Genomic DNA, 23,047 nt, shown 5'->3' with positions numbered 1-23,047 from the left:
ATGACTGTATTGCATACAATACAGCTTTTTGCTTTTTTCTTTTTTTTTTCTTTTTTTACTTCTAATCGACTTTCTGACATACTGTACTATCACTTTTATATATGCAATGATTTTTTGTGACTCTTTCTGGACATACCATACTATGACTTACTATAACATACTATACTAAGTCTTTTTTATAACATACTGTTCAAATGCTTTTTTTGGCATACTATACTTTGACTTTTTTAGACACTTTTTATTACATAACTATACTATAATTTCCATGACATACTGTGCTATGTTGTTTTTATATACTATACTATGATTTTTTTGTGGTGGTACTATGACTTATTTTTTTAACATACTGACTTTTGAAATACTATGACATTTCTTAGCTATGGTTGGATGATTTTATACCAATACTATGAATTCTTTGACATAGTGTGACTCATTTTGAACGTACCATACTATGACCTTTCTGACATGCTATGACTTTTTAAGGTGAACTATACTGTACCCTTTTATGACTTTTTTATAACATACTATACAATGACCTTTTTGACATGCTGTACTAAACCTTTTTTTGACATACTATACTTTGACTATTCCATATTTTATGACATACTGTACTATGACTTTTTATGACACACTATATGATGACTTTCTTTGACATACAACACATACAAACTTTTTGGACAAACTATACTATGACTTTTACTTTTGACATAGTATATGACTTTTTTTTTTACTTCCATGCGATGGCATATTTACATACTTTGACTTTTTTGACATACTATACCATTCTTTGTTGGATATACTATACTATGACTTTTCTAGACATACTATACAATTACTGTTTACTGTACTATGTCTTTTAAATGACACATATGACTTTTTTCAATGACATACTATACTGCTACTTTTTTGAACATACTATACAATGACTGACATTTTATGACATACCATACTATGATTTTTATGACATACTAAAGTACGATTCATTTTAGACATATTATACTATGAGTTTTTGACATACTATGGCTTTTGTTACACCCCATGTGTACTTTTTTCAACTTTTCTATGACATTGACAAAAAAAACCCAACAAAACACTTCTTAACCTAAAGAATCTCAATCCTCCAACTAATGACAGCCCTAGTGTGGTTATGGCGTTTAAGTACAGATAGTTTTGAAAAGTCACTGTAAAATACTTTACTAAAATTAGTTTGAGTAAGCAAGTTTGAAAAGTCTGCTAACTGATTTGCATCATACTACCAACATGCGTCAACATTTCCACAACACAGCATGTATTGTCCAAGTGATTTGATGTAAATAGGAGGATGGGTCCTATTTATTTTTTTCTTTTAGGTTAACTCTGAACTGGTGTATTTTGGAACTCTGACAACCATAACCTGGAAAGCCCAGATTAAAAAGAGAAATTACAATGTTGCTGTAACTGCCAAGTATCTAGTTATGTCACCTCTACCAACAGTCAGCTGTATTATGACATGCACCACTTCAAAGCACACACGTGCATGTAGACACCTGTATACGCACACAGTCAACTGTGACTCTGCATATCCATTGTACTGAGGAAGTTCTTAGGTACAGCAAAGAGGAGTTGCTAATAAATTATGCACCGGCAAGTTGGTTTTCAGCTGATGACAGCCATGTATTGAAACACATCTTGAATGTCATTTCTTACTTTAAAAACAGTTTGTTTTGTCAGAATATGTGTGTTTTAGCAAAGCACTTTGTTTTGGTTCAGAAACAGATACACTGAAAGCAATGTTCAGAAATCTAACTTTGTGCTGCATTTGGCTTTTTGCCACCCTGTTTTTACATGAAAGGAAGATATCTTATTTAAATCAGGGTCAGTGTTTGCTTTTTTCATAAAGTGTCATGGGATTATTTTTGCTTCCTTAAAAGTGACTCGCTGCAGAATGTATTCCTGTTGCATGGTACAGAATCAGGTGCATCAGGTAAGGTTATATGGCTCTTTTCAAGGTGTAGGAAAATAATTGTTGCGCCTCAAGCTGCAGGTAAATACTACCCATAAAGCATCCAAAGCCTCAGCGGTGATTAATCACCCTAACTTCGCAGTACCTCAATGAAGATATCAAAGACCAGAATATATGTGAAGGAGGTCAGAAGTGAATTTTACTTTCTTTCAGATATTGAAATATATTTTGCATGAAGAGGTTGTCATATCCAAACCTATCTATAACAGAATGAATGCCATGTCATTAAGACAAATCACTATTTATAGTTAAACCTGATTGCATCAGAGGTATAAATAAAAAAAAAGAAGACCTCAGCTCTGATATGAAGTCTACAAAATGTGCAGTACATACAGTATATTGGTGCCTTGCTTTTGTGGTACATAATCATCTCCATATCTACAATTTACTGAAAAGTGCATTAGGTTCCTCCAAAGAGAGGTGGTTTTTCATTTTCTCTCCTTATTAATGTTCTCACCCGAGGCATTTTAGTTGTTCTGTTTTTTTTTAATTCAGAGATCAGTTTGCTACTGGGCATAAAATGGGCCTTTGACATGTTAACATTCTGTCTTGTGTCTTTTAATTTATTTAAATTATGTGCACATATTTACACACTAGTAATAATATCAATTAGATTTATCAAGCCTGTAATGTAATGAAAATGCAAGTGAACTTTTACTCTCATTCATCAATAAAGGAAATTCTATGAAGAGTTTGATTTTTGCTCTGTCACCATCATTCACTAAAAACAGTGAGGATCGTCAGTGGTTTGGGTTCAGTGACACCAGGGACATAAATGTTCACTTTAAACATCTTTACTTTTATGATCATGTGCTCATGAATTACAGTGATTAAAGTGCATGAATTAAACAGTAACTCTAACATTTAACAGAGCTACTGCGTGGGAGCTTAAGTCAAGCAAAGTACAAGGCATGAAGATTGCATGTATCAGACAGAGTTTCTGAAGCTTCTTTCTCTAAGGTGCAAATAGCAAACATGCAAACCAATCTATTTCTGGCTAGTTGCATATATATTTTTTAAAGCTAGAACACAGAGCACTACTTTAACAGCAAAAGAACAACTCGGCCTTATTATTGGTGCTAAGCAGCTAAGATCAACAAGCAGCAGAATTCTAATTACAACAGCACACAACCAGAGAGCTGTAATGCAAATGTATTGTGTTGTTCTGCATACAACAGTGTGGTAATGTGTTTATTACTAACAGTATGGTAGTTATTTTTTTCCTTCTCCTGCTTTTGCGATGCATTGTGATAATAGACCAGATGCTGACTATGGTGTGCAGAAGGTGCAAGGTGTTAGTGTGTCGCCAGCCATGGTGAGCGTTTGGGGCAGCAGCCCAGCACAACGTTCATTTCACCTTCTGCGCCTTCTGTGCGGACTTAGTGATCTTACCGCTGGTGGGGGCTTTCTTTTCCACGCCCTTAATCACTCCCACAGCTACAGTCTGACGCATGTCACGGACAGCAAACCTCCCTGAGGAGAGATGATGAAAAATACATTTAGTATCTAATATATCTATTATATTAAACTTAAGTTCACGTTATCAGTGAAGTTAACATAAGGTTTGAAGGAACAGTTCACCCCAACATCAAAAATTCATATTTTTCCTCTTACAATTAGTACTATTTATCAGTCTTGGCTGTTTTGGTGTGCGTTGCCAAGTGTTGAATTATCGACAATAGAAATGTCTGCCTTCTCTTAAATATAATGGAACTAGATGGCACTTGGCTTGTAGTGCTTTAAGTGCTGATAAAATACATTTGACAAACTCAGCAGCAACGTCTCTTTTCAGACTTTGTGACCCAGGGTTACCCACACATTCATTATTTTTGGCAGCCAACCACATCTTTCACCACAATTTGATTTTCTATTTCTGGAGTTGGACCACTAATAACGAGCGTTGTTGTAATATATACATCTTTTGATTATTCACTGCATCACCATCTCGGATGGCAGCGTGTACTTTAAGAAAAGATGGAGCAGCAGAATGTCAGGGACACAGAAAAAGAAACTTTGTTCATTTTGCTGGTTCAAACAGTTCACATTCGGTCACAGCAGCTGCTCCCCTCATCCATTAATCTGATCAGCGCTTAATGGATAGACGGATCCATTATCCACCCTATGACTCAGAAACTGCATCTAAGGAAAAAAGAACTCATGGAGAGCTCTGTCTGCGCTGTATTCACGGTCCCGCAAAACCCTCCGAAATTAGAGACGTGACTCAGAATGATACAAAGAGACAAAAATCCATTTAAAAGAAGAAAAAAAGGAAAGTTAGCTTTTGTCTAGTTCCATCTAGTTCATCTAGTCCGATTATGATGCAAAGATGGCACACATCTCTACAGCCAGTATTTCCAACACTCTGCACCTCACACCAAAACAATCTAGATGGGTAGATAGTTCTATAGGTAAGAGGAAAAATATTACTTTTTGATTTTGGAGTGAATTGTCCCTTTAATGTTTAATTTTAATTCAGAATCACCTTGAGTGAAATACCAAAGTATATTAGAGTTGTAGCCTGACAAATGAACAGATATCCTGCGGGTAACTTACCCAGTGGTGGGTACTCAGAGAAGCTCTCCACACACATGGGCTTGCCGGGGATCATGTCCACAATGGCAGCATCACCAGACTTCAGGGTCTTGGGGTTGTCTTCAAGCTTCTTACCAGAGCGACGGTCAATTTTTTCCTTGAGCTCTGCAAACTTGCATGCAATGTGTGCAGTGTGGCAGTCCAGCACAGGAGCATAGCCAGCACTGATCTGACCAGGGTGGTTCAGGATAATCACCTGGAGAGCAACAGAGACAGGTTAAGGCATGCATCGAAGTACAGTTGTTTAAGTCAGTAGATAACCTTTGTATGCTGACCTGAGAAGTGAAGCCAGCTGCCTCCTGTGGTGGGTCATTCCTGCTGTCTCCAGCTACGTTTCCACGGCGAATATCTTTGACAGACACATTCTTGACGTTAAAGCCCACGTTATCACCAGGCAGCGCTTCGTTCAGGGCCTCATGGTGCATCTCCACAGACTTGACCTCAGTGGTGACGTTGACAGGAGCAAAGGTCACCACCATGCCAGGTTTTAGGATTCCTGTCTCAACTCTACCCACTGGTACAGTCCCAATGCCTGGCAAAGAGGAGGATGAGCAGCTTTTAAAACAACTGCATGAATTAAACTGATACTTCAAGCTTTAATGACATGCCTGAGCATTTTTATGAGACGATACTTGGAAAAAAAGGACAGACACTGACTGGATAAAAAGAACAAGTGTGAACTCTTTCCAGACCTAATTACGGTCTGCTCTTTTTGTCACATGGTGTTCTGATTCCTAAAATACATTCAACATATGATCTAGTATCACTTTAAGAACTTTATAATTGGGGCACTAACAACTTTCAAGTTTGTTCTCCCAAATACAAATCACACAACTATTAGCTTTACAGACACGTACACAAAAACTGCCCCCACCTCCAATCTTGTAGACATCTTGCAGAGGCAGACGGAGGGGCTTGTCAGTGGGGCGTGTGGGAGGCTGGATGGCATCCAAAGCCTCCAGCAGTGTGGTGCCTGAGGCATTTCCATCTTTACGGTTAATCTTCCAGCCCTTGAACCAGGTCATCTGTAGAAAGACAGGTGCTTAGAGTAACACGGCTTACAAATACGTGACTGCCATGATAAACTAAAACTACTGCCTCACTGTTGTATGCCTCCGCCATCAACAGTTGACATCCAAGTCTGTCCAGACTCAAATGTAGCCATGACATTAGGCAATTCTGAAAAATATGGATGCTACATCAAGGAATCTACAAATTCTAAAACCTGGATGCTTCCTACACATCTTCAACCCCACAGCACAGAAGATGTATACAATCAGCACAGTTTTAAGAGTAGTGTTCCCAATTCAGTATCCGACCAAATATCTTCTCTGTTCCTGAGTTATGGCGCTGAATAAGGGCCAGAAAAGAGTTTTAGCAGATCATTATGATGCCACAGTAAAGTTGACCTTTGACCTGACTAGCATATGAGTTGTAGCCAAAAACCTGTTATATAAGGTCACATGGACCTTTGACCATCAAATTTTAATCGGTTCATCCTTGAGTGAAAGTGGACGCCAACGCCAAATTTGAAGAAATTCCCTTAAAAGGTTTCTAAGATACCGCGTTCCAGAAATGGTACAGACAGACAAACTGAAAAACATAAGGCCTCCGGCAACAGCTGTCAATGAAGGTACTCTCAGACAGTGAGCAGTTATCACCTAAGCTGCATCAATGTTTTATATTATAGATTAGCTGTTACAGGACACAACTCCACCTGCTCACACCTCAGATCCTACCCACCTGTACAGCAAATACTATTCACATAGCATAAGTTCATCACACAGCTACAATGAATAGAATGGGGTTATGTGACGACGGCAGCGCATGTAGATGCAGCAGCCAGTAGCTCCTCAAATCCTTGCTACTTTTTAGCTATTTTTTTAGACTCCATGGCCCCTTCTGCTGGAGCACGACTTTTCTATGATAGAGAAGCATTTATCAACATGGGAAAAGTTGTGTGGGTCTTGGATTGAATGCACCACTAGAGGATACACACCAACGGTATATACCGAGCGGCCAGTCCAACCAGAAGGGAGAAAAGAAACTGAAAGTGCCAGATGAAGAGAGGGAGGAGAGCTAGCATCAGGGCGAGGCTAGCCCATCTTAAAGGGAGAGCTGTTCCTCTACCAAGCCTTCTTCTGACTAATGTCTGGTCACAGGAGACTTAATCGGATGATCACTCAGCAACAAGAAATCAGAGACTGTTTTGCGCACATCCTCTCAGAGGCATGGTTAACCCCTAATAATCGGGATCAAGCTATTGCACTGGATGGGCGGACCTTGTTCAGAGCCTACAGTACACAACACTCCAATGCCAATTAAAAAAGAAAATCCCTTCATATATCCATCCCTTCTCTGCTGGTGAAGAAGTGTATCATTCAGGGAACTTAGATACCACTAAAATCAGGTCCTGCATCATTTCTGCGACTGGAACCAAGCGGCTGAATCATCATGAACTCAGTAGCAGAGAGCTGTGCACTTTCACAGGAGCAAAATGGCTGCCACTGTTTCCACTGAATACAGTGAAGGTGCCAGCTACAACCGTTCACTCCGAAATCAGATGTAGAGCTTCTAAACTTATCAGAGGGCCAAAAAAACAGAAGACTCATGGAATCATCATGGAGTTGCCATTTTATATCTAAATTCCCTGCCCTCACTTTAGATACCATTCTAAACATATGGGGTTTATGTGACAACATTCAATCCTCATTCCTAATGTATCTGTAAAAACTGTCAACATATACAAATACTTTGGGTGAGGACTCACATTAGGGCTGGGTTCCAGCATGTTGTCTCCGTTCCAGCCAGAGATGGGCACAAAGGCCACAGTGTCAGGATTGTAACCAATTTTCTTGATGTAAGTACTGACTTCCTTCACAATCTCCTCGTAGCGTTTCTGGCTGTAGTTGGGCTCAGTGGAATCCATCTTATTGATGCCCACAATGAGCTGCTTCACTCCTAGGGTGTAGGCAAGGAGGGCGTGTTCACGAGTTTGACCGTTCTTTGAGATGCCGGCTTCAAACTCACCAACACCTGCAGCCACAATCAGCACAGCACAGTCGGCCTGAAAGGATTGAGAAGAGGGAGATATTAAGAAGTCTTTCAATCAGCAAACACAATCCTTGCAAGTATGCTGTCACATCTTTACTTCACATTTCTTGCTCCCTCCACTTTCTTTGTCATGCAATTTCTACTTTTCTTCCCAGTCTCCCTCTACCTGAGATGTTCCAGTGATCATGTTCTTGATGAAGTCCCTATGTCCTGGAGCGTCAATGATGGTGACATAGTACTTGCTGGTTTCAAACTTCCAAAGAGAGATGTCGATGGTGATGCCACGCTCACGCTCTGCCTTCAGCTTGTCCAGAACCCAGGCGTATTTGAAGGAACCCTTTCCCATCTAGGGGAAAATACAGACATGTCAATTTTAATAGAAATGTTTAATAAAAATAAGAGTAACAGTCAATTGAATTTGTACATATTTTGTCTTTGGTAGATGCTTTTCTCAAAAGCTTCAAATGATTCTGTATCTGCAAAACAAAAAAAAGTACTGTGCATTGCAAACAATCTTTAAGGATTACCGGATGGTCAAGACTGCTAAGGGTATTTTCATATTAGGTCAAGGTCAATGTCAATGTCGACTTTATTTATATAGCACATTTAACACAGCCAGTGGCCTACCAAAGTGCTTTACAGTAAAATAAGCAGAAATAATAAAAATAATAAAAGCAATAATAACAAAATGAAAGAGAGAAATACAACAAATAAAGACAGAATAAAATCAACTATAGTCTGCCAAAGGCCAAAGTGAACAAGTGTGTCTTAAGCAGTGTTTTAAAAGTGGAGGGCAATTCGCAGTCCTCACAGTGAGAGGTAATGCGTTCCACAGAGTGGGAGCCACAACTACGAAGGCTTGATCTCCTCTAGTTTTTAAAAAGGATCAAGGAACATCCAAGTACAATTGCCCCCCCTCTCAGCTTTCACATTAGTATTGTTGTTACGTAACCGAGTGCACTTGCATCATAATGTCCATGACATTTTTGTTGTTCTACTGTGTAGAAAAGGGCGGTGCAGACATACACCGCTACCCCGGGGATCATCATCAGCGGGAAATGGCGGACCAGAGAGGAGAAGCTCTGCTCCTGGCTGGAGGGGGAGCTGCTGCTGTCAGGCGCAGAGCTCTCTGCCTCCCGCTGCAGCTGTGACTTTAGGTCAAAGGCGGCAGCAAAGCTGGATTTGGGTATGTCCACAGAGAGCTGCGCTGCTGTCTGATATGGAGGCATTTGTATTAGATTAAGATTGTTTCATGATCAGTTAAAAGCGTCTTGCTTAAACAGCAGTCCAATTCTGTGTTTTGATACAGTTGGTGTTCACATCTAATGAGCACCACACTAGAGTATTCATGAACTGTACTGAGACACCACTTTTTCAAGTGCATTTGGGCAGTGGCCTGATTCCCTGTTTCTACTATTCAAATGAACTGGACTGAAGGGTCAAATGTGCTCTGATCTGGGCCCGGATCCCTGATGAGACAGCCCCCTGAGATAATGAAAACATGTTTGTGAAAAGAGTAATCAAGTACACATCATGAGGACTGCAGCTATCAAATGTTTTAGAAAAAAATCTTTAAACACCCAGAAATCAACAGATTAATAAAACTGGGCAATTCATTCATTCTGTTTGTGTTGTGTTCTATGTTTTAGCAATCCAATAAAAGCTTCTTTTGTGCTAAATTCTGACAGAATTATTACTCAACCACCTAATAGTACAGTAACAGGCCATAAAATACATAGGACAAGACAAAAATGGTTAATATAATTGTTAGACACCCACTTGGACAGAACAGGATAATGTTGCACTTCGACACCTGTGTTGCAAAGTGCAGTTACACAGTTGAAATCTGAATTGGAGCAAGAACAATATGAGTCATACCTCAGCAGCTTCCTTCTCAAACTTCTCGATTGTTCTCTTATCAATGCCCCCACACTTGTAGATGAGGTGGCCGGTGGTGGTGGACTTGCCTGAGTCAACATGTCCTATTACCACAATGTTTATATGGAGCTTCTCCTTCCCCATTGCAGTTCACCCTGGAATATACTGTGATATCACAGAAAGCAAGAATCAAAAACATTAAGCAAATGAGACAAAGAACCCTGATCTGGGAGAACAATCACTCCTTAACGGACAGCTACACCTGCATGCACTTGCAGTTTGTTTCCATAAAACATTAACAGTTATCTAATAAGAGTTGGATGCTATAGTAACTGTTGTTAGAGTGCAGAGAGAGGACTACCATAATAGAATTACAGACTAGGTAACTTAAAACTTCCATTGTAAGCTACACACTGAATAACAGCAAAGTAATTAATACGTGCAGAGATGGTATTTATTTGTTCAAAAGCTAAAGTCCTGTCAGTCAAACCACTGAGCTTGTAAAACAGCACGGTAGTTTGTATTTGCAGTGGCTAAAACCATGAGGAGAAAAGGTGAGGTTCTAAAAATCTGTCACTGAACAAAGGTGACTTTAAATCTTAACAAAAAAACAAAACAAAACAAAACAAACAAACATTTGGCTCTGTTCAAATCAGTTGGGTATCGCTGCCTTTAAGGTCCAGTGTTTCAGACTTTGTGGCATATTGTGGTTTGGTTGCAGCTTGTGATAACTGAATCTTCTCCCATGTGCCAAGTGTGAGGCAGATATAACAAAAGGGCTGGGCAATATATCAGTATTACATTGATATGGTGATAGGAGATTATTGTCCTCTTAGATTTTGCACATCATAATACTTAAAGTGTTGTCCTGTCCTGGTTTTAAAGGCTGCATTGTAAACGATGTAACTTTATGAACTTGTTCTGTTATTTGTCTATACCTCATTAGTCATTTTATCTGCATTACTGATGATTATTTCACGTTTGATTACCCATTATCACAAACCACAACTTGACTCAGAGGGCTTTAAAGAATAGGACATCCCTCTGTCCTTGGACCCTCAAAGTGACTAAGGAATTAGAAAAAGAGGTGATCTTGGATTTTTAGAACCAAATAACCTGTGTAGCAAAACATAAAAGTACTCGGGGTGTTTTTGTTGTTTGTTTTCTGCATTGCACAGCAATAGACGCCAACTTGGAACAAGGACAACATAAATGATTTTTTTTTAATTTATATACACAGTTAAAGACAATATGTGCATGTTTAAAAATAGTGAGATAAAAACTGCAAAATCATAATCTCTAATGGCAGCAGTGGAAGTAACGCTCTGCTGATATAACGAGATATTAAAAAACACCCAAACCACACACATTTTTGTAATCACATTTCCAGACAATCGCACCACAGACTCATCACAGAACAACCCTACACCTGCTAAACTTATGATGACAAGTTAACCCATGTCTGTGACACGACAGGATTCAGTGACTTTTTATCCCACATAAGTCTCCTTCAGTTGATCTCAATCAATAAGTTGCGTGAGTGATAAAAATGTCAGGAAGACACTACTGCGTGACAGTGCCACAATGAGCAGGCAGTGAACACTAAGCTGCAGAGCTGAGCAGAAATGTCTGCATGTCTCAGCATCCACCTCGCAGACGATCAACGCAGCACGTTTATTTGTCTGAGGTGGCAGAATGATCGACAGAGAAGATTCCAGCATGATGTCAGGTGGGATATTTCTCCGTTGAAACTGCGCCATACAGGCCTACCCAGCAAACAGCCAGCTATGATGACAACCCGCACCCCTCTGCACTTTTTTTGGCACCGCTCGCCTTGATCAAACTACCATGACATCGAAGCCACAAAGCTCTCAACTATCTATTTCAACTCTCAATATAATGCACCTACATAAGAGCTATTAGAAACGTTCCTAAAAAATACCAGCCCTTTGCAAAATGCCTGTTCCTGGATGCTGACAGGATACACAGTAAATATATTACACTGTAAAGATACATACGTCGTACCTTTGCTTCAGTGGTGCGTTCACTGGTTCACTGCGATGACACGGGAGATGCTGCCTGCTGTGTTGCACTGACACAGATGCAGCCGAGGTATCGCTATGTCAACTGTCGTCAAACGCGTCACTTTCTGAAATGACGACGTTTGGCCACTAGGTGGAGTGCTGCAATGACACTGAAATGAAGCAGCATTGAAGAAAAATAAAGAGTTTATTTTGTAATCAGAGATTACATTCATTTCAGTTTCTGCATCAGATTCACAGGTAATTGTACATAACAATGCTGCAGGCACATATTTTGAGAGGATATATTACCTAAAACACTTTCACAGATAATCTCCCTTGAGGGGCTGTGCACTGCAACCCAAGAAAACATTGAGCTAAGGCAGTGCATAAAACATCACCTTACAGCGTAGAAAAGAAATAAATACATCACAAAAAATAAAATAGTAATAGTGTAGAAACAAAATTCTTAAGACATATATTTTATAAGTACATACATTATTTCAGTGAATATATTCACGTCACTTTTCTCAGATAATCTTCCTTTCAAGTGCTGTGTACTGCAACCCAAGAAAATGTGGTTTCAAACTAAAGCACTGTAGAAAAACATGCATTCATGCCTTTTAGAATGCAGAAATGAAAAAAAAATCACAATATTTTGAAATGCTAATAGATTTTGCCTTTTAGATGCATGTTTGGTATGTCACATAATTTCTTAAATTATTCTTTTAACAGATTAAATTCAATATTGTAGGTACAATATGCACTGAAATACAAGAACCATCCCACTATCAAGTCAGTGTATGAAATGACAAATGTGAGTCAGTTTGACCAGATTGCGTCCTTGAGTCTGTTTTCTCTCAGTCTCTTCAATCTGTTGAGACGCTGAAAGATAAAATGTAGAAACAGGTTACATGAAAGCTTCTGATGAAGTCTGAGAGTGAGTCACACTTCATGTGCAGTCAGAACTGTAACAGACATTTTAGACTTAATAGGAAAAAATACATATAAATTAGCCTAATGTACTGCTTCGTAACAAAAAGGGCAAAGGAAAAGAGGTGCCTGTTGTGAACTTTAATTTTCTTATTATCAATATTAGTACTCACTCTATGGTATGCAAGGCATATTTCTGGTTGTTTGTTAACTCCTGCAGCACTCTGACTCCTGAGTTCCCCAGATTGTTGCCCATCAGATGCAGCTCTGTCAGATGTTGGGAGTTTGACTTCAAGGCAGTGGTCAGGAACTGAATGCTCCTCGAGCTCAAGCCACAGGCCCTCAGTCTGGAGAGAAACAGAAGTTCTTGAGATGATACCCGTTCACTGTACTACTACAACATGTAAATAACTGAGGCTCAAAGAAATATTTGGAGATATCCTAACACATTATTACTAAAACTGTAGTCAATGAGGCTATTGTATAATCCAGTATTGAATAAATGTGATAGTAAGGTTAAAAACTGACATAATTTTAGTGCCTTTTAAAAACAGACTGTTCCGCAGGGCTGGCAATCAAACCTCACTGCTTCAGAAGTGACCTCTATTCATGCAGAAGTCTACAGCCTACTGTTCATCTCGTAACCCTGCCACCCTCTGCCACATACAGCTTGTCTCACATATTCTGAATAAAACCCTTCACCATAGACTCTATAACTAATGGACGTAGCTGCCGTGATGTCACTCCCTGGTTTGTTGAGTCCCGTTTCCAAGTTTGGTATTTTGACTATCGCCATGTTGATTTTTTTTCTGTAGCGCCACGTTGCAGACAGCCTGTCACTAAGACAGCCCTGCCAGTGTTGGAAATTCATTTTTTAATGCACCGGCCAAGGTGGCAGGTAGATGGGAAAATCCACTGGCCAAGCAAAATTTCTTTTAATTAAAATTTTAAATTTTTTAAAATTTTTTACTTACCAAAATAATAAATTGCCTTTTTTGTTTCACATATACATTTGTCTAAGTACATATCATTGAAATAATGTATTGTGTTGAATAACTTAAAAGACGAGATCAGAGCAAAATGATGCAAAAGATGTTGATATAGGTTATTGATAAACTCAACACCACAGCCTGTGGAGTTATGGTAATCATCAATAAAGTAACTGTTACTTTGAATAGTAGCAATGATTACGTGGTTATGAGTTATGTGGACTCCTGTTTTTTTAAATAATTTTTTGGGGATTTTGGGGGATGACATGCAGCAAAGGGTTGAGGCAGGAGTTGAACCCGCAGCTGCCACAGGGAGGACACAGCCTCTGTACATGGGGCGCCCACACTACCAAATGAGCTACTGAGCGCCCCATGAACCCATGTTTTGACTGACAAATAATATTCATTTTTATTTTCATAATACTTTAAGGAGAAATAAAAAAGCAAAGACTTACGACAGTGTCTCAAGTTTAGTTTGAGGGCTTCTGAGTCCTTCACAGAGTTTCTCCACTCCCTTATCCTGAAGGTCATTGCCAGACAGGTCCAGCTCTCTGATAATGCTCCCCTTACACGCAAATCCTGATGCAAGCTCTGCACAACAGCCGTCAGTCAGGCTGCAGTGGCTCAGGCTAAAATGGAACAAAAATCACATTATAGCACACTGATCTCTTTAACATCACAGTTGTTTGATGAAGAATATTTTAAAAATTATTCACTTGAGAGTTTTCAGATGGCTGTATGGATTAGTCAATCCGGCTGACATTTCTTTGACTCCCTTGTCTCCGAGGCTGTTCATGCTGAGGTCAAGGTCTTGCAGCTCGACTGCCTGCCAGTCTGTTTGTTGAATGTGCCCACTGTAGAGCTGGGAGATTGAACACAGCACTTTTGCCAAATAAAAGCAACCCTCACCGGTGATTCCACATCTTGACACACTGAAGGGATAATAGGAAATAGGAATAGGAAAATATATTTAATTAATGGTTTAAGGATATAAAGTTATCAGTACGTTTTTTTCGCTGAATAGTGCAGAAAAAAATCTCACATTCATTTGAATTTGGATAAGTTAGAAGTGAAAAATTAAAATTATTCAATACCAGAATTTAAGTTTAGTCAGCAAGTAATCAAAGAAGTATAAGAGCAAGGCATCCTTACTTGAGTTTCTTCAGACTACACCATGCATACATGCCTTCGCAGATGAGCGCAAAGCCTGCATCCTTCAAGTTGTTGTTGCTCACATTGAGTTCTACCAGAGTGCTGGATTCATACTTTAGAGCTTCCCCGATACCTCCACAGCTCAATGCAGTGAGGCCACAGTGACACATCCTGCCAAGAGACACAAAATGTTACTGGACTGTTGATATCTATTTATTTATGCTGACAGGCCAAGCATCTCTATGAAGTCACACTCACTCCAGCTTTGTCAGCTTCCATATGTCAAATTTTTTGAAGAGCTCCATGGCCCCTCTGTCTCTGATCATATTGATGCTCAGATCCAACACTTTCAGGTGGTCGGAGTTCTTCTGAAGAGCCGAGGCCAGGTCACAGCAGCCTCTTTGCTCAATGTTGCACTGCGATAGTCTACGGAAAAGGACAAAAATGACAGCAACCTAACAGATTTTCTAAGTTTGAAGAGTTAAAAAAAAACTGCCTGTAATTAACATATTTATTCTTAGTTTTATTTTTTCCCACTGATTATTTTAAGGAGACTTTGGTGTCCAATTTTGTAATTAGATATCAACTTTTTCTTTCACACATAAAAATAATTATATCTGTGTAATTTCATGTGAAATTAAACATGTAATGCAAAATAAGGAACATAGTGAACAGCTCTGTTTATTTCCAACACTTACTTGAGTGTTTCTAACTGGCAGTCGGGAGATCTTAGACCTTTTGCGAGGTGTGTGAGGCCGTCATCTCCTATTTCATTCATGCTGAGATCCAACTCCAGCAGTTTCTGGGACTGTCTCAGGGCTGTGGCAAGGTATTCACAGGCATGCGAGGTCACTCCGCAGGCTTGCAACCTGATTGTTTTCAGTCTGCAGTTTTTATTGCTCAGCCCCTCCACGAGCTTCCTGACTCCACTGTCATTGATGCTGTTGTATCCCAGGTCAAGCTCTCTCAGGTATGACTGTCTCGTGCTCAGGATTGCTGCTAAGGCTGGACAACACTTGTCTGTCAGGTTGGAGAATCGCAGCCTTAAAGGAGATGAAAATTGAGAGAAAACATGCTTTATCGTTTAATGAGCAATAAACAACACAAATCACAGTATAACATAGATTTTCAGTTTGAGGGTAGTTTGCGAATTTTTAGATCCATGCGGAGTTAAAGCATAGGAATTGTATTGTACTGTATTTTATTCTTAGTCCTCGAATTTGGACTGCCAAGAAGGGCAATCAGACTGTTGACCCAATATAGGTGTAAATGCAGCTAGGTTAAAGGGTCAGTAAACCCAAAATACACAAGTATTTTGTTCGTCATTAGTATTGTTACATAGCCATACAAATTTTTTTGGGTTTTTTTCTGACAGTTTTGAGATGACCACCAACATTGCGTGTGATTTGGGGATGGTGGACCATTAAAACAAAAATCTTTTTCAAACCAATTCTGCTGGAACAGAATACAAAACAAAACAATGTATAAATGTCCTAATATTTAAGAAATGTGTATAAACGGTAGAGGCTGTATCCAGTGAGAATGAACTTACATGGCTTTCTTGGATTTCAGAATAGCTGGTAGCTGCTTGAGGAGTCTTTCATCACTTCCAGTGGATACCTGCATCTCAAAACTCTCTTCCATCCCTTCAAAAACACCAGTTCTTTGTATCAAGATTTGCCAACAGACTGGTGAGATGTAAAGGATTGGAGAGCTGCCAAACTTAAGAAAGATCTTGACCTCTTCCTGTAGAGCCTGGTTGTCGTACTCCCTCAGACAGTGAAACAGACTCACAGCGCTCTGTGACACAATGTTCTCCAGGATCTTCCTCTTGATGTACTCAATCATTGGATCCCAGGGTTCCAACATGCCGCGTTCCTTAATGAGGCCAAAGATAAAGCGAAGGAAGACATCCAATTTCCCCTCGACATTCTGCAACAACTCGTCCACCATTAACTGACAAAACACAGACTGGTCCGCGGCGCTATCCATCTTGTCCATTTCAGCTGACGCAGCAAAGAACTCCAGAATGCTCAGGTGAGCAAATCGAAACACTGTGGTGTTATGCAGCCCCTTCTCTTCTCTCAACACAAGCGGACACTCTTTGGAGAAAGCTGACGCTTCCTCAACACTTATGTCACTGCCTCGAAGATGATGCTCATACAGCACATTACCCTCTTCTTCCATCTGAAGCAGTGCCAGATTTTTCAGCTTGGCAAAAGTGTCTGAGTTTGAGGATTTGACCAGTTTTGTGTAAATCTGGGTTAAACTCAGAGGACTCATTCTAAACCCATCTTGTGATTTTAGATGATTATTTAACACATATGCCATGATGGTGCAGATTGGAGGTATCTGACATAGGCCTTCCAGATTCCTTGATACATTCACGTGGTCGATGGCTTTGTTGGCGAGATCATCATTACCGATAACTGTCCGGAAGTGCTGCTCCTTCTGTTCATCACTGAACCCTTGAACCTCGGTCTCTTTAAGCAAAAAGCAATCAGGGATTTGCGTTGCTGCTGCATATCGGGTCGTTAGCCATATATGAGCGCTGGGAAGTAAATTCCCCCTGATCAGATTTGTCACCAGAGTATCCACTGTGGATACCTCAGAAACGTCACTCACAGTTGGACAGTGGAAGTTTAGCTGGCAATGATACTCATCCAGTCCATCAAGGACAAACCACACATTGTTTTTGTTTAGGCTGGAAACGTCTAGCTCCTTCAAATCAGGGTAAAACATCAGCAGAAGTTCAATGAGGCTCAGTTTGCACTTAAGCAAACTTAACTCCCAGAATGTGAGAGGAAACATGAGCTGGATGTCATGGTACCCTTTACCCTCTGCCCACTCCAGAGCACAGCTCTGCACTGTTGTGGTTTTTCCAACTCCACACACTCCTGAAGTGATGACTGTTCTTTTGCTGCTGTTGTGTTTGCAGTCACATGATAAAATATCTGCGAGAGGGACGGTTTCAAAAAATGTCCAAGAATTAAGGTCAGATTTGTCAATGTGTCTAAACTCATGCTGGTGCAATTCAGCAGATTTGTAGTCACGCTTGAGTTCCCGATAGCAAAGTCTTGAAGGAAGTAATGACTTTTCAGAGTACCCTTCATTCAGTGTCTGATATTTGTTCTTCAGTGTGGCTTTGAGAGAATTTTGGAGATCCATCACATAGGCAGTGGTTCCTGAAAAGATATAAAGGTGATGAGTGGAAAAAACAAAAGCTATTACTTGACTACACAGTACAGCAACATTTGCAAAAATCTTATTTTGTTATCAGATAAGGAAGTTTAAGTGTGTCTGCAGTAAAGAGACAGCTTAGAGCATACCAAAGAAACAACTGTTAAACTCCTCCGGATTGCAATCCAAACTCAGCTTCCAGGATATCGAAATACACTTTCACTAACTGAGTGTTATGGTGACTTTTCCATCCCCTGAAGAAACAACAAGATTAACCTGAATTGTAACATTATCAACATAAAAAAAACATAGCAGGGGATAAATTTAACTGTTAGGGCCCACAAAATGTGCTTTTCAAGATCAAGCTTTAAAAAATATTATACATTAATATTATTTTCTACATTCATTGAGCTCATTTTTAACAAACATCAGTCCACAATGCGACTATTTTAGATGGAAAAAACTGCAACAAAAAATGAACAATTTTCAATATATTACATACAAAGTAGATTTTTTTAACAGCCTAGAATATGTCAGTGGTTTGCAGCAAAATTGTTTGTTACAGTGCACCTCTGGAAATAGCATGTATTTTCACAATATGTCAAATATGGAAAAAAAGGTGGAATGAGGTGGAAAATAGCTAAAATTAATCAAATTAAAATCAAATTATCAGTCAGTGAACACCATATCTTAAAAAACACAAAATTTCAACGAAATATACTTTGCATGATATAATTCCAAAAAAAGGTATCTCAATCCTGATTAATAAAAACACATCAATAATCCACAAACATACTGTACCAGAGCCCAGAAGGACATTTTATCATTATCAATGGGACAATCAATATCATCAATATAACAATCACAAGTATCTATGGCCCAAACAAGGAACATCCAACATTTTTTCATAACTTCTTTACATCATTACACAACTTTTCAACATCAAGCATAATCATAGGTGACAACTCCAACAGGTATCAACCCAACAGAAGACAGTTCAACAACCTCTCATCACACCAAAAACTGGCATTCAACACAGATAATCAAACAATACATGACAGACCTACCTTGGTCTTGGCGATAGTTGGAGGCTACAAAACCCATCAGCTAAGGAATACATCTACATCTCCCTCATCCATCAATCACTTCACGAATAGATTATTTCCTAACAAGTAACTCCTTAATAGCGGATCTCTCTGACCCCAACCAACTCATTCAATAATCATATCCCATCACGCCCCAATTAGCTTCATAATGCACAAAAAACAGAAACCGAAACCAACCCAGAATTCGACTCACACCTCAAGAAAGAATCAACATTATTTATGGAAACAAATGACTCAGCAAATGCATCACCAACACTCATTTGGGAAACAGCTGAAGCAGTACTAAGAGGAGAAATCATCTCATACTCAACATATAAAAAAAAGAAAGAAGAAGAAGCAGAAAGGAAATTGGAAGACAAAATCAAACAATTACATCTCTACAATCAAACCAACCTGAACAATTCGAAAAAATACATTCAACAATTCTCAGCTCCATCACACTGCCGGTGAGCTGATGCCACAATACAATACACTGTGTGGCTGTGGAAGTGAGTGCAATACGAGGAGGGAAAAGGAGGAAAGCTGGAAAGGAAAAGGCAAAGAGGGCTGAAAAAAAAGAGGGTTTAAATTCATTTATTTAAAAAAAAGTGTGCGTAGATAGACACAAGTAGAAAGAATTAGTAACACTGTAACAAACTCATACTGCAAACTCTTTTATGAAATATAACTAAACCCAAGCGATCTACACAGTTGTTTATTTGTTTACATTGTTTTTCGTGTAACTATTTGTCTTTTTTTATTATTTTATTTTATAACTTTTTTCTTTAAACATATTTACATTCATAATTGTTATTTCTTTCTTACTTCTACCCAATATTGAACCCCATATTATTGCTTTGTTGACATTGTATTTGTTTGTATGTATGCACTAAATTGTTAAAAAAAAATCACAATTACTAAATAACAAATTCAGATTACAAAAACTGCATGTATATATACATTTCACTGCTTAGAACTGAATCTAAGTGAATAAATGAGACATATATGCAAGCATTTACCCTGACGAAAATATCAGTAAAGTCAGAATAGCAGCATACCTGATACGTAAACCCTGTGATTCATTTCAGTTGTTGGAAAATTAAAATCAGTTTGGTGGCTGGAGAAACATACTTTGTATTTGAGACAGAACAGAAACATTAAACTGGTGCAGTGAAATACAATCAGAAGGCAATCAACTGTGAAGACAACTTCCTGACTCTCTCTGCAGTGTGTCATTTTCTGATGTCTGCATACGTTACACATTGTTCACTGCTATATGTATAATCTTGAGGAAATGACCACCGCAGACTTTGTTCAATCAAGGATACTGTTGGCAACATTATCTGAAATGGGCCATTTTATTCTAAATCGAAAAAGGATATATGGTAATAGACGGAGATACACTGTAACTACAATGATGTGACATGCTTCCTGCGTCATTACGTGACGTAAATTTGAAGAAAACGAAAGTTAAGATACAGTACGGCTTTTCCTGAGAACTGCTGTTGTCTAAAAAAACAGACTCAACTCGCATAGTTAGTTAAAAGTGTTACGCTAATATTTATGTGTTTATATTGTAGCTGCGCACGGCGTTACTTCGTGTAACACACTTACCAAAAAATGTGGGTGAGTAAACCCTCTGTGCAGAAACGACGACCGGGCAGTGGTGGTAACGTTACCGTCGGTGACACGTCGAAGAAAACAAAAATCACACCAGAATCCGTGTAACACTTTTTAGATCGGTAAAGTGGGGCCAGAAGTTTATCTTTAAGTCGAGCATCCGAGCAGCTGGCTGGGCACGGATGTGACAACGACTACTCAGGAAGATGGGGTGGGTGCGCTTATACGCTGAAGCTCGCTTCCGAAGCAGCAGTTGAGGGGAGACGCTGCAAAACGACCGATCATTGGCTTTTGCGCCTCATACTCCTCAACGCCGCCTGAAACGCACTTTCAAATTTGTGAAACCTTCATTTTTCTCTGTGAAAATGCATAAAAGGTGAGATTTTCACAAATAGACCACACTGGAACAGATCCAGATCAAAAACCACCATATTAAAATGGGTCTTATCCAGACTAGATTATCCCAGAGAGGCTAGAGATGAGTTAAAACACAGTTTTTAGATTTGTGAAGCCTATATTCTATTTGTGAAAATGCAAAAAAAGGAGATTTTACAACGGGGTTTTTTTTCGCAGCATCTTGACTACATTGAACCAGGTCTCTGAAAAACCCCTATACTTACAGGGGTCAAAACTAAACTAGATTGTTCCAGAGAGGCTAAGAATTACTTAAAAAATAGTTTCAGATTTGTGAAATCTAGATTCATTTTTACTGTATGTTTCACACCTACACCATACTGAACCAAGTCCCTCTCAAAAAACATTTTACTCAGACGTGTAAAACCTGAACTAGATTGTCCCAGGAGGTGGCTAAATAATATTTAAGCCACAGTTTCAGATTTGTGAAAACTATATTCTATTTATGAAAATGGAACAAAGGGCAAAAAACAGGGCCTCTTTGGACTGCCCCCTTCTGGTCAATATGTATTATGTGGCAATATTAAAATAACATAATATTTAATGTCATACATGAAACAAGTGATGTGCAGAAAGCTAAATGCTGTTGACAAGTAAGTCTCATCCAAGTTATTTGATTTAACAGGAAGTTCATAAAAGTCTTCATATCATAAGAAGAGTATAACATCATTGTGAGTTTTAACCCCTTGAAACCTGAGCAAAGTGTCTCGATGACTTTCCAAAACATATGGAGGGCAATGAGCAACGAAAGAATAAATGATCCAAAAAAATTGCAAAACAATCATAAAGCGCAAAAGAACATCCCCTGAAAATTAGTAAACAAACCCCCAAACAAACAAACAAAAAAAAAGGCAAAGTCAAAACACAAACTTTACAAAACAATAAAATGGAGAAGACCTGAAAAACAGTGCTAAAAAAACATTCGGAAATATTTAATTATGAAAACCATTGAAATAGTTTCCCCTACCTTTTTAACATAAAAAAACACAATTTTCACAATAAATAATTTTCTAAATATACCAGTGTCTTGCAATTTTTGGAACAGTAGCTCATTGCCTTTTCCCCCATGGTTTTGAAATAAATTGCACCAATTTTCTCAAGGTTCAAAGGTTTAAATACTTGTGAAAAGAGTCTGAGAGCAACACAAGAGAGGTGATGTGGCTCCAGGTTTGAGAGGTTTAACATTGGATGTGTCACTCCGCTTTATTTACTTCCACCGTTCATTGACATTTAAGGCCCACTCCACTCCAGCCAGTGTTAACGTACATGTAGTTTTTCGGTAAACGATTTTTCCTGAAAGAGCGATTATACCCGTGAGACCAGCATAACTATCACACATTGTGATGTGGATGATTTTTCGCCACCAATTTCACTTGAAATAAATATTAAACATGACTCTAAAATTAGCTTGAATTCAGTTACTTCTAAAAGACGACAGTTAGCTTAACGAGCAGTTGATATGAGCTCATGCTACTTGTTTGCTAGTTTCCGTAACGCTAAGACGTTTATGAGAAACTCTAACTTCACATCACTGGTGTTTATCTTTTATAAGAAATAAGGCTGTAACTTTGGGATCTCGATCAACCAGCGGGATTTACTTTGCTAGTTTCCAGCTAACGTTAGTGGATGCTTTCCGTTAGCTTATACCGTGTTGTAGTGTTTAGCTAGCTGTTAACTTACCGATATTAGGAGAAGCTCGGTGAAATGGAAAAGGTTTCTCGGCGCTGTGCTGGGCCCACATGCTGGAGAAACAAGATACATGATAAATAAATACAAGATAGGCTGACTAGAGAGCGCATAGCTCAAAAGTTCGTAATCTGTTTGCTGACTAGACACTCACTAGCACTACACCTGTGTAAAGTTGGCGGATAACGCATGCGCATTATTACTACGTCATACGTCATCTTCACGGTTCAACATCCACCTTCCGTTCCTATTTATTTGTCTATTTGTTTATTTATACTTGGTGAACAGTGTGCAATAAGCAACTTGGTAAGATATATGTTCCACATGTTGCAAAATTAGATTTAGAAACACATTTAAAAAAAAGGGGGGGGGTCGAGAAAAAAAACTTCGTAATTATAATTACATATTTTAAATGTAGAACCATTATAATATTTTAGGATT

At 38.9% G+C, this 23,047-nt stretch overlaps 2 protein-coding genes across 4 annotated transcripts; both read right to left on the bottom strand.

Annotated features, from left to right (window-relative positions):
- Positions 1-2,780: 2,780 nt before the first annotated feature.
- LOC121941552 (elongation factor 1-alpha 1) lies at positions 2,781-11,691 on the bottom strand. 2 transcript variants are annotated; one of them, XM_042484374.2, is made up of 8 exons: positions 11,552-11,691; positions 9,527-9,691; positions 7,815-7,994; positions 7,365-7,661; positions 5,469-5,619; positions 4,870-5,126; positions 4,556-4,790; positions 2,781-3,475 (listed from the first exon to the last, which is right to left on the bottom strand). In XM_042484374.2, the coding sequence occupies exons 2-8, from the start codon at positions 9,668-9,670 to the stop codon at positions 3,351-3,353; spliced, it is 1,389 nt and encodes a 462-aa protein (XP_042340308.1). In that variant the 5' UTR covers positions 9,671-9,691; positions 11,552-11,691; the 3' UTR covers positions 2,781-3,350. The 2 variants fall into 2 exon arrangements, with proteins under 2 accessions (XP_042340308.1, XP_042340310.1); XM_042484376.2 differs by having other exon boundaries at positions 11,545-11,676.
- A 45-nt stretch (positions 11,692-11,736) lies between these two features.
- On the bottom strand, positions 11,737-22,838 carry LOC121941551 (NACHT, LRR and PYD domains-containing protein 3-like). Of its 2 annotated transcripts, XM_042484372.2 has the most exons (10): positions 22,761-22,838; positions 22,601-22,662; positions 16,174-17,806; positions 15,320-15,664; positions 14,880-15,047; positions 14,622-14,792; positions 14,186-14,401; positions 13,925-14,098; positions 12,654-12,827; positions 11,737-12,432 (listed from the first exon to the last, which is right to left on the bottom strand). In XM_042484372.2, exons 2-10 carry the CDS (start codon positions 22,659-22,661, stop codon positions 12,417-12,419), a joined length of 2,958 nt encoding a protein of 985 aa, XP_042340306.2. In that variant the 5' UTR covers position 22,662; positions 22,761-22,838; the 3' UTR covers positions 11,737-12,416. The 2 variants fall into 2 exon arrangements, with proteins under 2 accessions (XP_042340306.2, XP_042340305.2); XM_042484371.2 differs by lacking the exon at positions 22,761-22,838 and having other exon boundaries at positions 22,601-22,754.
- Between the last annotated feature and the right edge of the window lie 209 nt (positions 22,839-23,047).

The sequence above is a fragment of the Plectropomus leopardus genome, chromosome 3, assembly GCF_026936395.1.
Source record: "Plectropomus leopardus strain MGB_pleo_1.0 chromosome 3, ASM2693639v1, whole genome shotgun sequence".
Taxonomy (NCBI): domain Eukaryota; kingdom Metazoa; phylum Chordata; class Actinopteri; order Perciformes; family Serranidae; genus Plectropomus; species Plectropomus leopardus.
This window is presented reverse-complemented; position numbering and strand designations above follow the sequence as displayed.